At 38.1% G+C, this 14926-nt stretch overlaps 1 protein-coding gene across 1 annotated transcript in view; it reads left to right on the top strand.

Annotated features, from left to right (window-relative positions):
- The first annotated feature begins 691 nt into the window (after positions 1-691).
- The window catches only part of LOC131225845 (serine carboxypeptidase II-3-like), a 40473-nt gene continuing 26238 nt past the window's right edge, over positions 692-14926 (top strand). Inside the window, exons 1-3 of the mRNA XM_058221441.1 lie at positions 692-1120; positions 1682-1789; positions 1896-2170. Coding sequence (XP_058077424.1) covers positions 751-1120; positions 1682-1789; positions 1896-2170 — 753 coding nt within the window. The 5' untranslated portion in view covers positions 692-750. The remainder of the gene's footprint in view (positions 1121-1681; positions 1790-1895; positions 2171-14926) is intronic.

Below are 14926 nucleotides of genomic sequence, written 5' to 3'. Positions count from 1 at the left end.
TGATGTTTATTTACCATCTAACCTGTTCATAAGGTCACATAAACATGGATGAAGTGAAAACATGAATATCAGTTTCATTAAAAACTTCTGTGGCCCCTAAGAAGCTTTCAACGGTAGGCATTTAATCCCCATTATTTCTTGTGGTGGCCCACTTGAGCATTGGATCTTCCTACTTTTGGGGCTCATATTTTAAAATAACCTTTTAAAATATATGGACAGTGTGGATAAAATACATACATCACAGTGGGCCCCATGGAGCCCCTAACAGGACCGAGTCCGTCCGGGCGGGGTAGGATCGCAATCCACGTCCAAAATTGGAAGGCCCGAGACTCCAACCCAATGTCCCGCAAAAACAACGGTTAGGGAGACTGCCCATGTTCAAATAAAACAAGTCAAAAGATCAAATGGTCGAAACGTACCAACCTGATAATTTCCCTTTTGGGTGTCCCAATCCATGGCCAGGCCCATCCATTGAACGGTTTGGATCATTAAAAAATGATCCCCATATCCAAACTTGGATCATATTGTATCCAATCACAGCACCACAATCCGGAATCAACGGCACCAATTGTATTAAATTTGGAAACATGCAAACAAATTCCTTACGTGTCCGGATCCCTTATTCCCTCAATTCAAAGATGATCTGAATCACGTTTCCTTTCTCTATGTATATAAATACACGCAGTCTCTCCCTCTCTTCTATCCTTCCACCATCAGCTGACATTTTTGGGTGGAAGGAATAAAAGAAAGATGGTGAAGAAGCCCAGTTCCGTTTTCTTCTTCTTCATCTTCTCTCTCTTACTATGCATTTCTCCATTGAAAATCGATGCCAGACAAAGCGACGCTCTCAAGACGTTCTTGAAGAAGCGTGGGCCCACCAACGACCGCCCTTTCGAGACCGAAGTCGTCGAATCAGATCATCTTCTTATTCCCCAGCAAGGATCAAAGGAGAAAGACAAGATCATAAAGCTACCAGGCCAGCCAGAGAATATAGATTTTGCTCATTATGGAGGTTATGTAACTGTCGATGAGAAGACCGGTAGGGCTCTCTTTTACTACTTTGCTGAGGCTGTGGAATTTCATCATGCCTCCAAACCTCTCCTCTTATGGCTCAATGGAGGTAATTAATCTAGATTATCGTTGTTGCTAATGATAAACAGTGGTAGGTGTTTGATCCTTGTCAATGTGTATATTTGATTAGGATCCACGTCGAATTGAAATAAGAATTTGGTTTAGGCCGTGTTTGGATGTACAAGTGCATTTGATTGCAAAATCCTAGCATTCCAAATGAGGAATTAGCCTTTGAATTGGTAGCCGACTCAGATAATGAAGCCTTAATATTAATAACAAGTACAATTTGGTTGTTTCCATATATTGCACTGACCATTAGGATTTTATTCGATCGTGCATCCAAACGCGCCGTTATCAATATTAATTCTGATTAAGGTTTATGTCTTGTTGAGCAATGGAAGAAATATGATAGTTCTTCCATTGTTTCATGTGAATGCAATTAAGGATAATCTCTCTGATCATCACCTTTTCCTTTATTAAATGCTAAGGAAAATACAATCTAGTTGTTTCCACATATTGTAAAAATTATTTTGATTCAGTTGGATAGTGCATCCAAACATACCCTTAACTATATTAATTGCAATAAACATTTATGTTTATGTCTTCTTAGGGCCTGGTTGTTCTTCACTTGGGTTTGGAGCAATGGAAGAATTAGGACCTTTTCGAGTAATGAGCGACGGTAAAACACTCTATCGGAACAAATACGCATGGAACAAAGGTGGGATTATTCTTATTTTTAATTTTCATTTTTCTTCTCTTGATTTTGGGCTTCTTTTTTTTTTTTACTTTGTCTAATGTGTTGGATTGGAACGGTGCTGTTACAGTAGCGAATGTGTTGTTCTTGGAGTCACCGGCTGGGGTGGGGTTTTCCTACTCAAACACGACGTCAGATTACGATCTGAGCGGTGACAGACAAACAGCAAAGGATGCTTATGTGTTCTTGGTGAACTGGTTGGAGAGATTTCCAGAGTATAAGAATAGAGATTTCTATATAGCAGGTGAGAGCTACGCTGGCCATTACGTTCCACAGCTTGCATATTCCATCATCAAACACAATGAGCTTGCAAACAAGACCAGTATCAATCTCAAAGGAATCACTGTATGAAAACTCTCTCTCTCTCTCTCTCTCTCTCTCTCTCTCTAACGTTTTACCAGATTGCTGTGGGGCCACGGCTGATCCACGCCGTCCACGGTGTTCTTAGACCAATAAATTCACGTGCATGGTGTGACCCACCTGATGAATGGGTTTGACGGTATACACACAATACGGTGGGCCCCACAAAAAGTGAGGAAGGTTTTATCGTTTGGGCGTCCTCTTCCAATTGTTCCTCCTCGTGGTGTGGCCCCCACCTGAGTTTCTATTGCTTGGCCTATGCAAGTTTCCATTCGGGCCCATCTATTGGACGGGTTGCATCTGATGCACAGTTCCCGTAGGTCCCCACAACAGCCCACCTCATCTTTAGATCAGGGCATGGATCGCCTTCTGATGAATGGCCCTGATCTTTCACACGTGTTAAGTCAGTAAGCGTGTCGCGAATTGCGTCCCTGTAGTACTTTTCAATTTATGCGTGGAACATACTTCTGTCCAACGTTATGCAATCATAGACTCTGGAACTATTCCCGAGAGAAGATTGAATATCCCCCAAATCAGGGCACACGTGTGATATATCGATGTGGGGTTCGTAGTCAGTATGACAGGGCGTGGAAAGTAAGCCGGTCCACTCATCTTTAGGCCATGTAGACCGCTTTTTCTTCTTTCAAAGCTTCCATATACAGTAGCATACCTAATGAGTGGATAACCTGATTTTTGAGCCACACAAATGGACGTTGAACCTTTAAACTAAGGCAATGGTTTTTTTTTTTGTCAAATCCATTTCTACCAGATATATATTATCTGGTGGCGAACCTGACTGATGAATGGATGGGCCTCACGTGTATACGTTGAATGATTTTGTCTCTAGTAATAATATGGTGGTGAAGCACGTGATGAGTGGACCATCCTTATTTTCAGCTGTACATCAATGCTGCCTCTGACGAGGATGAACCATGTGCCACCACATGGTGAAAGACGACTCGGATTCCGTAGGTACACGGCCAGTATCCGGTCGGTGCTGGAAAAGCCCTGTGGGCCCACCATGATGTATGTGTTTTAACGACTCTATTCATACTTATTTTTTTTACTCTCTTATTACGCTACGTTCCTAATTATATCGTATCCAAATTTTGGATGGACCACACCACATGAAACTGTGGTGATTGAACTCTCACAGTTAAAAGCTTCCTACGGCCCACTGTAATATATATTTATTTTCTATTTTAATGGTGTGCGTTCAATAACCACTGTTTTCCTATAGTATAGCCACAGATCTACCGCATTTTTAGAATCATGGCGTAATATGAGCTCTTGAATTGGATGGACAGAGTGAATAAAACACATGCATCATGATGATGAAACAACAGCTTTTCCAGCACCCACCAGCATGGAGGTGTAGGTACTGTGCGTGTCACTACCGAATCTGAGTCTCCAACACACTTAGGGAGTGTCACCCTTACCGTGTGGGGCTCACCTTGATTTTTTTTTTCATATCCAAGCCGGCCATCCGTTTATTCAACTTGTTTACGTACGTTGTCCCAAAACTTAAGCAGATCCAAATCTATGGTAGACCACACGACTTTAACAATCATTAAAAGCTTTTTGTAGGCTATAGGAGTTTTGGATCAAGTTAATCTTTTTATTTTCCCTTCATCCAGTTCCCCTTGACCTTAGGATGACAAATAAACATTATGGATCTGCTTACAGTTGGCCTTGGGAAGTTTTTAATGGTGAGCGTTTAATCATAATTGCATATTGTGGTGTGGTTTATTTTAGATTTGGATACGCTTATATTTTTAAAATGTTGTTTCAAAATAGGCTATAAAAACTAATAGAAGGAATGGATACACAACATATTATCAAGGTGGGTCATACGTAAGAGTAACACTCGCTTACCCAAATAACAAGTAATCCGAATGGTACGAGGGATTTGGATTGAGTTTTTTCACCTTTTACCCACAAACTTTTTTGAACGACCGAAACTTTATTTTCTGATTCTAAACTTTCGGGTTTTTATCGGACAAGAATACTACTACAATACAAACCCATCTTCTGAAATCTTCTTTCCTCTTCATAAAAGAATACTCTTATACCAAAAACTCATTTTCTGAAATTTTTTAATCTCTTCCTACGAGAATACCCTTATACCAAAAACCCATTTTCCTTTAATCTTCTCCTCTCTTCCTATTTCTTTTTAAAATTTTATCTTTTTTATTTATAAAGTTTACATTTTTTTTGCATGAGAATACACTTGCTACCACAAACAATTACTTTTTTTTCTTCATTTTCTTATGTAAACAAATGATGAAAATGGTGCCTCCATCGAAGAAGTCACGCATTGTAGGTATATTTGAACAAATTTTTCTAAATCCTAAATCCTAAAATTTTGCAATTGCCCGAGTTCTCGATCAATTTCATCGAGTTCTCAGTCAATTTCACTGAGAAGTCCTCCAAATTGGAAAGTAAAGTTTTGATTTCACCGAAAATTCGGTCAATTTAGAGGATTTCTTAATCAATTTCATCGAGTTCTCGTTTAATTTTTAGCGAGTTCTTGAGCAATTTCATTGAGAACACTCAGGCAATTTGATGGATAACTTGGGTAATTTGATGAAAGACTATATGAAATTGACCAAGAACTCGTGCAAGTGCAAATTTTTAGGGTTTAGGGTCTAGAAAAATTTGTCCAAATATATCTGCAATGTGTGGCTTATTCGATGGAGTCACCATTTTTGTTCTTCGTTGACAAAAGAAAATGAAAAAAAAAAAATAACGGTCTGTAGTAGCAAGTGTATTCTTGTCCGAAAAAATATGTAAACTTTATATATTGAAAAGATAAAATTTTAGAAAGAAATAGAAATAGAAGAAAATATTTAAGGAAGGGTATTCTCGTAGGAAGAGAGGAGAATATTTCAGAAAATGGGTTTTTGGTAGAATGGTATTCTTGTATGAAGATGGGAGGAGATTTCAGAAAATGGGTTTGTATTGTAGGGGTATTCTTGTCCAAAAAAACCCTAAAGTTTAGAATTTGAAAGTAAAGATTCAAAAAAACTAGGTTAAAGGTAAAGTTTACATTGAGAAAAAAAAAATCATTTGGAATCGTAATTCCATTTTTTTTTAATTATTTTATACATCTCCCATTTTTTATCAAATGGCGGGAGTAAATGCACGTTTTCTAATTAAATATTTATTATGAAAATTTATTAAAATTTCCCTAATTAAATTATTTACTTCTATAATTAAAATTTTTTAATTTAAAATCAAAAACAGTAAATCTAGATCCACATCTAGATGTAATATTCACTTATATACGCACCTAGTATTTATGGTAATTTATTAAAATGACCCTTTTTAAATAGAATTAAATATTTAAAATAGAAAGGGTAATTTTATAATGTAAAATATCTTAAAAGGTAGCAAATTAGCTGTTATATTGATGTTCGTCACCATTTTATCCAATAAGTGCTTGAGGAAGGAGGTATGACTTTGGAAAAAATTCACATCAGTGTGAATCCATATTACATGCGTAATCTGAATCAACATGCCCGACTAACTTGTCCTTTATACCTCGAATGTATCAAAGTAGTCATTTCACCACTTACTAGTGTTTGCTGGGGTTTAACATGTATCCGCTCACAACATCAATTGCTTGTGAAATATCTAGTCTCATACAGACCATGGTATACATTAAACTGCCCACAACATTCGAATAAGGCACACAAAACATATCCTGCTTTTCCTTATTTTCTTTAGGACATTGTTCTAAGAAAAGCTTGAAGTGGGTCATATGGGGAACGCTAATTGGCTTTACCTTATTCATCCCATACTTGATCAACACCTTCTCAAGGTATTATAACTGAGATAACCAGAGCATGCTCCTCTTCCTGTCTCTATGAATATTTATACTGAGAACTCTTTTTGCAGCCCTCAGATATTACATCTCTAATGTCCCTGATAACCGAGTCTTTAGTACATTGATTTCAAACATGCTATGACTAGAGATCAACATGTCATCAACATATAATACTAGGATGATGAACTTGTCATTATTTATACATTGATTTCAGATATGCTATGACTGGAGATCAACATGTCATCAACATATAATACTAGGATGATGAACTTGCCACTATTTAGCGTCTTGTAATAGACACAATGATCGTATTCACTCCTAGTAAATTTCTAGCTTAACATGAAATAATTAAATTTTTTATACAACTGCTTAGGCGACCGTTTTAAACCGTACAACAACCTCTTTAACCTGCAAACCTTGTTCTCTACCCCTTGTACGTTATAGCCATTTTGTTACTTCATTTAGATCTGGTCTTCCAATTCCCTGTGCAAGAATGCAATCTTCACATCCATCTATTCTATCTCTAGATCATATTGGGCAACTAGTGCTAATACGAATCTGATATATGCTTATTTTACAATCGATGCCAATATCTCTGTAAAGTTGATTCCTTCTTTATAAGAGTAACTCTTCGCCACCAACCTTGCTTTGTATCTATCATATTTTTTTCTTGAAAATTCACTTGCACCTAATCACTTTTCAGCTCACTAAAAGCTCCACCAGCTCTCGTGTGTTGTTCTTGTACAAAGAGTTCATCTCATCATCTATTGTCGTCTTCCGCTTTTTTACATTAAGCTCATCAAGAGCCTCCTGAAGAGTAGGAAGATCCCCATCATATGTAATGAGGGCATATACGATATTAGAGTCGTCCCTATATCACATCGATAACCTGCGATCTCATGGTGGATTCCTTCTCATAGGTGGCTGCTCCACCTACTCCTGTACATCTGTCTGCGTATCTATCTATGCTTGAGTATTACCTATGTCAACCTAAACATCCATGGACCAAGCTTTTCGGTTCCTTTTGCTCACCCTTCTCACTCTTGCGGAATAGGGACCCTTTGTCGAAGTTGACGTCCCGACTAATGATGATTTTACTTGTAACCTTATCATACAACCTGTAACCCTTCACACCACCATCATAGCCAACAAAGATATACTTTTTAGCTCTTTAATCTAGCTTATCTCTCTCAACTTGACGGTACTTAAGAGTAATCCTCACAACTAAATATACACAAATCCAAGTAGTCAACCTTATGGCCACTCCATACTTCTTCTGGAATCCTGTAATCAATCTTTATAGAAGGAGACCGATTCACCAAATAGTAGGCCTTAGTCCATATGTCTTTGACCAACCCAGCATTACTAAACATGCATTGGTAGGGGTGTACACCGAGTCGAATCGAGTCGAGCTGGCCTCACATTGAGTCGGCTCAGCCACTAGCTAACCTTAACTCAAAATCAACTCAGCTCGGTCCTCGAGCCTAACGAGCCAACTCGACTCGGTTAGGTCAGTAGCTCGGGCGAGTTCGAGCCAAGATCGAACCGAGTTCGCCTGTGCAGCATTTTCACAAACACATGGACTACACTTTCAAAACCTCACTGTATGTAAAACGACAGCAGTGGTTTTACAAGTATTTCATCAAAAACCTTCTAAGCAACATAAAAATCAAGAAAAAAATGGTATTTGTTTCATGTACATACCTTCCTTGCCACCAGCCACACTTTGTTGAGTCATTTCATCAAACACTTGGTGAGCAACATCAATATCAAAGTAACTAAGTCACTGAATTGGTTCGATCCGAGTTCGATTCGAGTTGGGTTCAATCCGAGTCGAATCGAGCTTGGGCAAGCTCGAACTCAGTTCGAAATTTTTTTCAAGCTCAAAAAATCAGCTCAACTCGGCTCGAACTCAACTTCGAACCGAGTCAAATTGATCTTTTTCAAGTTGAGTCAAGTCGAGCGAGTTAACTGAGCTAGCTCAGTTCATGTACACCCCTATGCATCGGGCCCTCTCTAAGAGAGTCTAATTCATCCACTCAAACACACCATTTTGTTCGGGCATGCGGCGCACTATGTTGTGCCTTATGATCCCTTAATCCTTAGAAAATTAATTAAATTCAGTAAAAGTAAATTCACCACCATTATCAGTCCTTAAAACTTTCACTTTTCGCATTGTCTGCTTTTCCACCATGGCCTTCCATTATTTGAAATTAGTGAAAACCTCAAATTTGTGTTTCATTAAATAAACTCAAACTTTTCGAGAGTAGTCATCAAGGAATGTGACAAACCATGACAACCCTCCGACAGAGACCACAGGTGACGGCCCCTATACATCAAAATGCACATAATCAAGCACACCCTTACATATATGTTTTCTAAATTTAAAAAATAGCCTAGATTGTTTACCATATATACAATGCTCACATATATTTAAATCAAAACATTTAAAAGTTGGAATTAAACAACAATCAGAAAGTACATTCATACCCCGCTTGCTCATGTGGCCCAGACATGCATGCCACTTACGTGTAGACGTGGAATCCACTACAGCTGCTGCACATCCACCTATTGACGTACTCCCGATCAACCTGTAAAGATTATCATGTCTCTGTGCTTTCAATCCTATGAGTGCCCCCTTTGAAACTTTAAGGACAACATTGAAACTGGTGAATCTATACCCAATTACCTCAAGTGCAGCAAGAGATATCAAATTTTTCTTCATATTAGTAACGTGCCTCACCTTAGTCAAGGTACACTCCATCTCATCAAACATGTTGATGTGAACATTGCCAATACCAACAACATTATAGGCATTGTCATTGCCCATAAATACATGGCCACCATCATATTCTTTGTAACTGGTGAATCAACTCTGATGAGGAGTCATGTGATGTGATGTTCCTGTATCCAAAATCCATTTGTCCCTACGGTCATCGTGTAGGTGTCCGATCATGGACATAGACAAAACATTTGCTCTGCTCGTTCCTTTATCAAATGTGGCAGTGTTGGCCTCCCTAGAAGAAGCTTTTAAGTTCTTTTTCTTTACTTTAAGATTAGTACAATCCCTCTTCATGTGCCCTGACATCCCATAATTCCAGCAATTTAACTTTCCCTTGCCTTTGCTCTTGGATTTGGAAGTCGATCGAGAAGATCATATATCCCGCTTAGAATTTCGACCCCTCGTAAATAATGCATCAGTAGAAGCTCCCATGCTACCTTTTTCTTTCTCATTGCCTTTCCCTTAAGGGCTGAAATAATGGTATCGATACTAAGGGTTGTGTTATTGGTGCATAAGATGTCTTTAAAATACTCATACGAAGCTGAGAGTGAATTCAACAAGATACACGCCTGATCTTCGTCATTAACTACTACCTCTACATCCAATAATTTGCAGATTATCTTGTTAAAATTGGTATTGTGGGCCTCAACATCCCCTCTTTCTACCATCTTAAAGTTGAACAACTGCAACTTTAAGTGCAGGCGATTTTCAAGGGACCTTTTTGTATAAATGTCCTCTAACTTCGCTCACAAACTTGCCTAAATAGACATCTTGATTGGATGATGATTAGAGTGATCTTAGGGAGAAAGTTATAAGCATCATCCGTTTATGTCTATTGTATGGGGTTATGTATGATGTCCTATATAAGGAATCTCCCATCAAGATGTGGAAAAGTTAGAAGACCTATATATGTCGAACTCCCTAATGAATAAGTTGTTTGTAAAGAAATAACTTTTGGGGCTGAAATTGAAGGAATGATTGGATCTCGCAGAGCACATAAACTTGTTTACAAAGCTATGTAACAAATTGGTAAGGCTCAGAGAGACGATCTTAGAAAAAGACAATAAGGTACTACTACTAACATCGCTTCCCTTGTCATACGACCATCTCATCATTACTCTCTTGTATATGAATAATATAGTGAAGCTTGAAGAAATCATTGTAGTGCTCATTTCCAACGAGATATGGAAGAACTCGAGTGATGAGGACTTAAGTATAAGGGTTAGTCGCGAAATGGGGTCAGCAACATGGGCGATCTGTGGAGCGATCTCAGTCTAACGAGAAGAAAAGTCCATATCGAAATCGAAGGCAAAGGACAGATGCTTTTATTGGGACATAAATGGGCACTTTAAGAGAGATTACCATAAATGAAAGGATAACATAGAAAGTAAAAACAAAGGAAAATGTAACACAACTAAATCAGCGAGTGTAGTAGAAGAGAACTCAAAAGGAGACCTCTCGGTTTCTTCATATGTGAGTCGTCTCTCAGACATTTGGATTCTAGATTCAAGATGTTTATCACATATGTCCAGATATGATTTGGTTCAATTACTAAAAGTCCTATAATGGTGAAAGTGCTCTGATGGGCAATGACGCAGCATGTTAGGCCTCAGAATAGGGACTATCAAGGTAAGGATGTTTAACAGAATCATTCAAACTCTAAGTGATGCCAGTCATGTCCCAGAGCTTTAAGAAAATTTAATATCCTTGAGGGTTTTAGATACGAACGGTTGCACATTCACCGCATCTGCCAGTTTAATGAAGGTCACCAGAGATGCAATGATGTTAATAAAAGGACATAAGTTGGTCGAGAACACATTTATGGGTGAGGTCGCTACTACCTCATACGCAGAATTTGGTAAAAATGGTACAAATATATGTGGCATATGCAGTTAGGTCATATGAGTGACAAGGGCATGACGGAACTCCACAAACGGAAACCCTTAACGGGAGTTAAGGCATGCAAGATGGATTTTTGTGAGCATTTCAATATAGGCAATCAATGTATACACTACAGGAAATTGCACCGACGACATAATTCGTCATTATTTTATCTTTTTTCGTCAGTAATGATTATTACCAATGAAACCTGTCATCAGAAAGATCATTGTGATAAGACCGTGGCTAAAGGCTTTTTCCGACGAAATATGACTTCGTCGACAATGGTAAAACAAATACCGACGACTAAAATCGTCGGCAAAACATGTTGCTTTTGGTAGGAAAAAATAATATATTTCGTTGGTAAACACAGCTTATACCAATGAATATTTTCGTTGGTAAAACTGTGGATTAATAATACCGATGAGTATGTTCATTGGCATAAGCCAGCTATTACAGATGAAAGAATTCGTCAGTATATCTCATATATAAATCATTAGTATTAATTTTTACCTACGAAATATTTCGTTAGTATAAGTCTTCGACTTACTATTACCAACGAAATATTTCGTCGGTAATAGTCCTTTTCTTCCCAGTTTCATTTATTTTCAAAATTCAGGAAAAAATTCCTAATATACACCTGTAAATATACCTGTTATAATAGATTTTCATCATATTCACATCCACATCCATCCAAACATAAACCATATCCATCCATACATAAACAATCCTATCCACATCCACATACAACCCACATTCATCCACACACAAATACATATAAGTTTAACATTTATATATAAAATAAATTATAAATAAAATAAAATAAATCAAAAAAATGAAGGCGGAAGTGGTAGGGCATCGGTGGCAAAGCGTGCAGCGAGAGCCTGAAACATCTCCTGCATCCATCGCTCATGCTCCACTCACATCTCCTCAATTCTCCTCTCCTGCTCCTCCCGTCGCCTCTCCTCCTCTCTCCTCCTTTGCTCCTCCTCCTCCCTACACCTCTGCTCCTCCTCTCTCCGCCTCTACTCCTCCTCCCTACACCTCTGCTCCTCCCTCTACCTCTCCAGCTGCTCCCTAATCTCATCGATGACAACCCATAACTGCTAAACCTCTCTCTGCCATATCAGCTCGGTGTAGAGTGCTCTCCCCAGCGACGGATCGGCTGGAGGCAGCTTTAGCAGGTGTCATAAGCTTAGCACCATGGCCAAGCCCATGCACATATCCAGAACGGGTGCCAAGCACCTCGCTAAGGATATCTGGCTCACTCTGTTGACTACCATCGAGAGTGGGCTGACTGCATATGGTGTCCATCGCCGCCTGTAATAAAAATATATGAATTTTCATAACAAATAACATTATTATAAATCAATGCAATTAAATTTTACAATGTAAGGATTTTTACCCAATTCTCATTGGCTCTAGGATGAACCCAAGATCCCATCACCTGCCGACAGTGAGTCCCTCTGTAGAGGTCCACTAATCCAGGCTCCTGGCCGGTGATGGAATCTCGCTGCTCAATCAAAAGGACAATAGAGTTAATATAAATGCATAAAAAGAATAGATCAACTTAATAATAACTAGTAATTTCTTACCATGTCATAACAATGTCGTACAAATGACTTCGAACCAGTTACATGGTTCACTTGTAACTTTTTCCTGTTCGTAGAATTTATTCTGCTCCTCTTCTGAATACATTATTCATAATACATTGTTATTAATTGTAAATTTAATTGTTACCTTAAGAATTGTAAATATGTAAATATTACCTAAAAAGCCTCAGCTGAAAATCTCTCGCAGAGTATCCGCCAGTTGTTTATAGTCACATGAGGCGGTGTGGACAATACGGCCTCATCGTGAGTCTTGCACCGCTTGTACTGCTGGTATAACACTCCGTGGTACTCCTTGAACTGCTTCCTGACCATGTCATCGACGGCATGGAAAATGTATAGAACACTCAAATCTAAGATAAATTTATCCTGTAGTTTTATAAATAATAGATCAAGGCAATAAACTTATTAAGAAAATAACTTAACTGTAAATGAACTTTCACAAAAAAAAATAATTTACTAAAATTTACGGTAAGGCGCTGACGAATGAGCTGCCATACATCATCTGTCACATCTGCCTAACAGGGGTGATGGTGGGGATCAGAGATCGGCATACGACACCGACCTCCGATATAAACAACCTGAATTGTCTCCAACAGGTCTAAGGCAGTCCTGCGAGAACTCTACCGTCACCCTACCCTCACACATAAGTTACTCTAAAACTAACCCACACGTGGGTCCACGTCCTCGCCAGCTGGTCGACGATGTTATCGCAAAAGAAATATGTAAGTCTAAACATAAACAAAAGTCACTAAAAGAAATATATGTCTAGACTTACATGCAGTGTCTGGTGTATGCGCAACTAAGGGATCAGACGCCTATGATGCAGCATGTGACGTCGATATTGTCTCCCTCACATCACTAGTGAAAGGGGTAGATCCAGTGTATGAACAACCTGATTTCCCACCTGGTGCCATGACTGAATATGTGCAAACTACGAACTTATAAATTTAAACAATGTTAGTATAAGTGTATGAACATCAATATAATAAACACACTAAAATTTACAGTGCAAGTGGAATATACTAAAACATTATACAAGTAGTGTTGATGGTAGAATGAATTTGTGCTTATGCTTAGAGAGATGATTAAAATATGATTAAACCATTACACTATAATGCAAGTAGAATATAATAAAACCGTAAACATTCTAGTAAAATTTAGAAATTCTATTACACATTGTCATTCTATATTAAATACATGTATTTCATTATAATACAAAACAACTTCAGATCAACTATCCAAAATATTCCCTGCGTAAGTTATCGTATGCTGCAGAAGTATATGTCAAGCTATATGAAGCACTCGACATTTTTACAGCCAACATGCTAGTCACAATAGGAGAAATCTGGTCTCTCGGGACTCCATTCAGATATACAAGTGACAAAACCGCATCTTCCATACGAAGTTTCCTATGGTTGTATTCTTCCATCAGGCCCGAAATTTCTTTGAGATTGTATAATCTTTCATCTGAGTCATCATCGATATATTCCTCCCTACACTCATCGACTAGACTGAGTATCTCTTTAGCCCTACTAGAAGAAAATAGGACCGGAAAGTCCATCCGCAACAGTTGATGAAGTATGCTGCATGCATCCGCTACGCTCCATTTTGAAGAGGAAATAATCAGAAATTAACTCAACTACAAATATGGATTATAAACAAGTCAATTAAAGAAATAAATCATGACTTGTAAAACATGTATACATGTAATAATCAAATTATTCAAATTAAAAAATGACATGTAAATCACGTGTACATTTAATAATCGTCGTCTGTATCACTATCGCATAGGACTATTTCTTTTTCACCATTACTATCGTTGATCAGTATTTCCTCTTCATCATCTGCAACATGTATTATTGAGGCATCAACATAATCAGGTGGCATATCATCTCTGTCCAATTACACCACATTAAAATCAACATTTGGATCAATCCATCTATCCCTAGATAGCATGTCTTCTTGATATGTTTGTTTAACCTTAGACGTTTCATTTTTCTCATCCTCGTTATCTTCAATGTCTGGTTTGGGAACATCAAATATGTTCCTAGGCTTTATTTTCTACATCATGTGCTAAGAGCCACCTAACTTGGTGTCAGCGAGGTAAAATACTTGTTCGGCTTGGCTGGCGATGACATATAGGTTGTCCTTAAACCACTTTCGGGATAAATTTATGCTCGTAAAGTATTCGTCAGTCTATATTCCCAACTTATTTCCAATGTCCCACTAATTTACATTTAAATAAGTACACCTGCTTTCTCATATAATAACTCAACTCAATAATATCCGTCAAAACGCCATAAAAGTCAATTTTTACCTCTTCATGCATTCCCTTCACAACCACCCCACTATTTTGTGTGGTCCTATACTTCTCACGCTCTTCAATATAGAACCGAATCTCATTTACAATACAACCTATATATCTAGATACACGTCTATCAGGGCCACACGGCAGTGAGTAGAGTGCATCAGATGCATCCGCAGAGTTGCTAGTGTGCAACGTCTTCATCTATTATCACGTACAAAATATAATTGTTTAGGAATTTTCTTAAGTTTACATATTGTGCAATAGAACAAAATTCTAAGTGTGGGACGATATAAGGTGAAATCTTACACATTTTATGAACCATTCTGAAAAC

This window comes from Magnolia sinica, chromosome 14 (genome assembly GCF_029962835.1).
Source record: "Magnolia sinica isolate HGM2019 chromosome 14, MsV1, whole genome shotgun sequence".
NCBI classification, from domain to species: Eukaryota; Viridiplantae; Streptophyta; class Magnoliopsida; order Magnoliales; family Magnoliaceae; genus Magnolia; species Magnolia sinica.
This window is presented reverse-complemented; position numbering and strand designations above follow the sequence as displayed.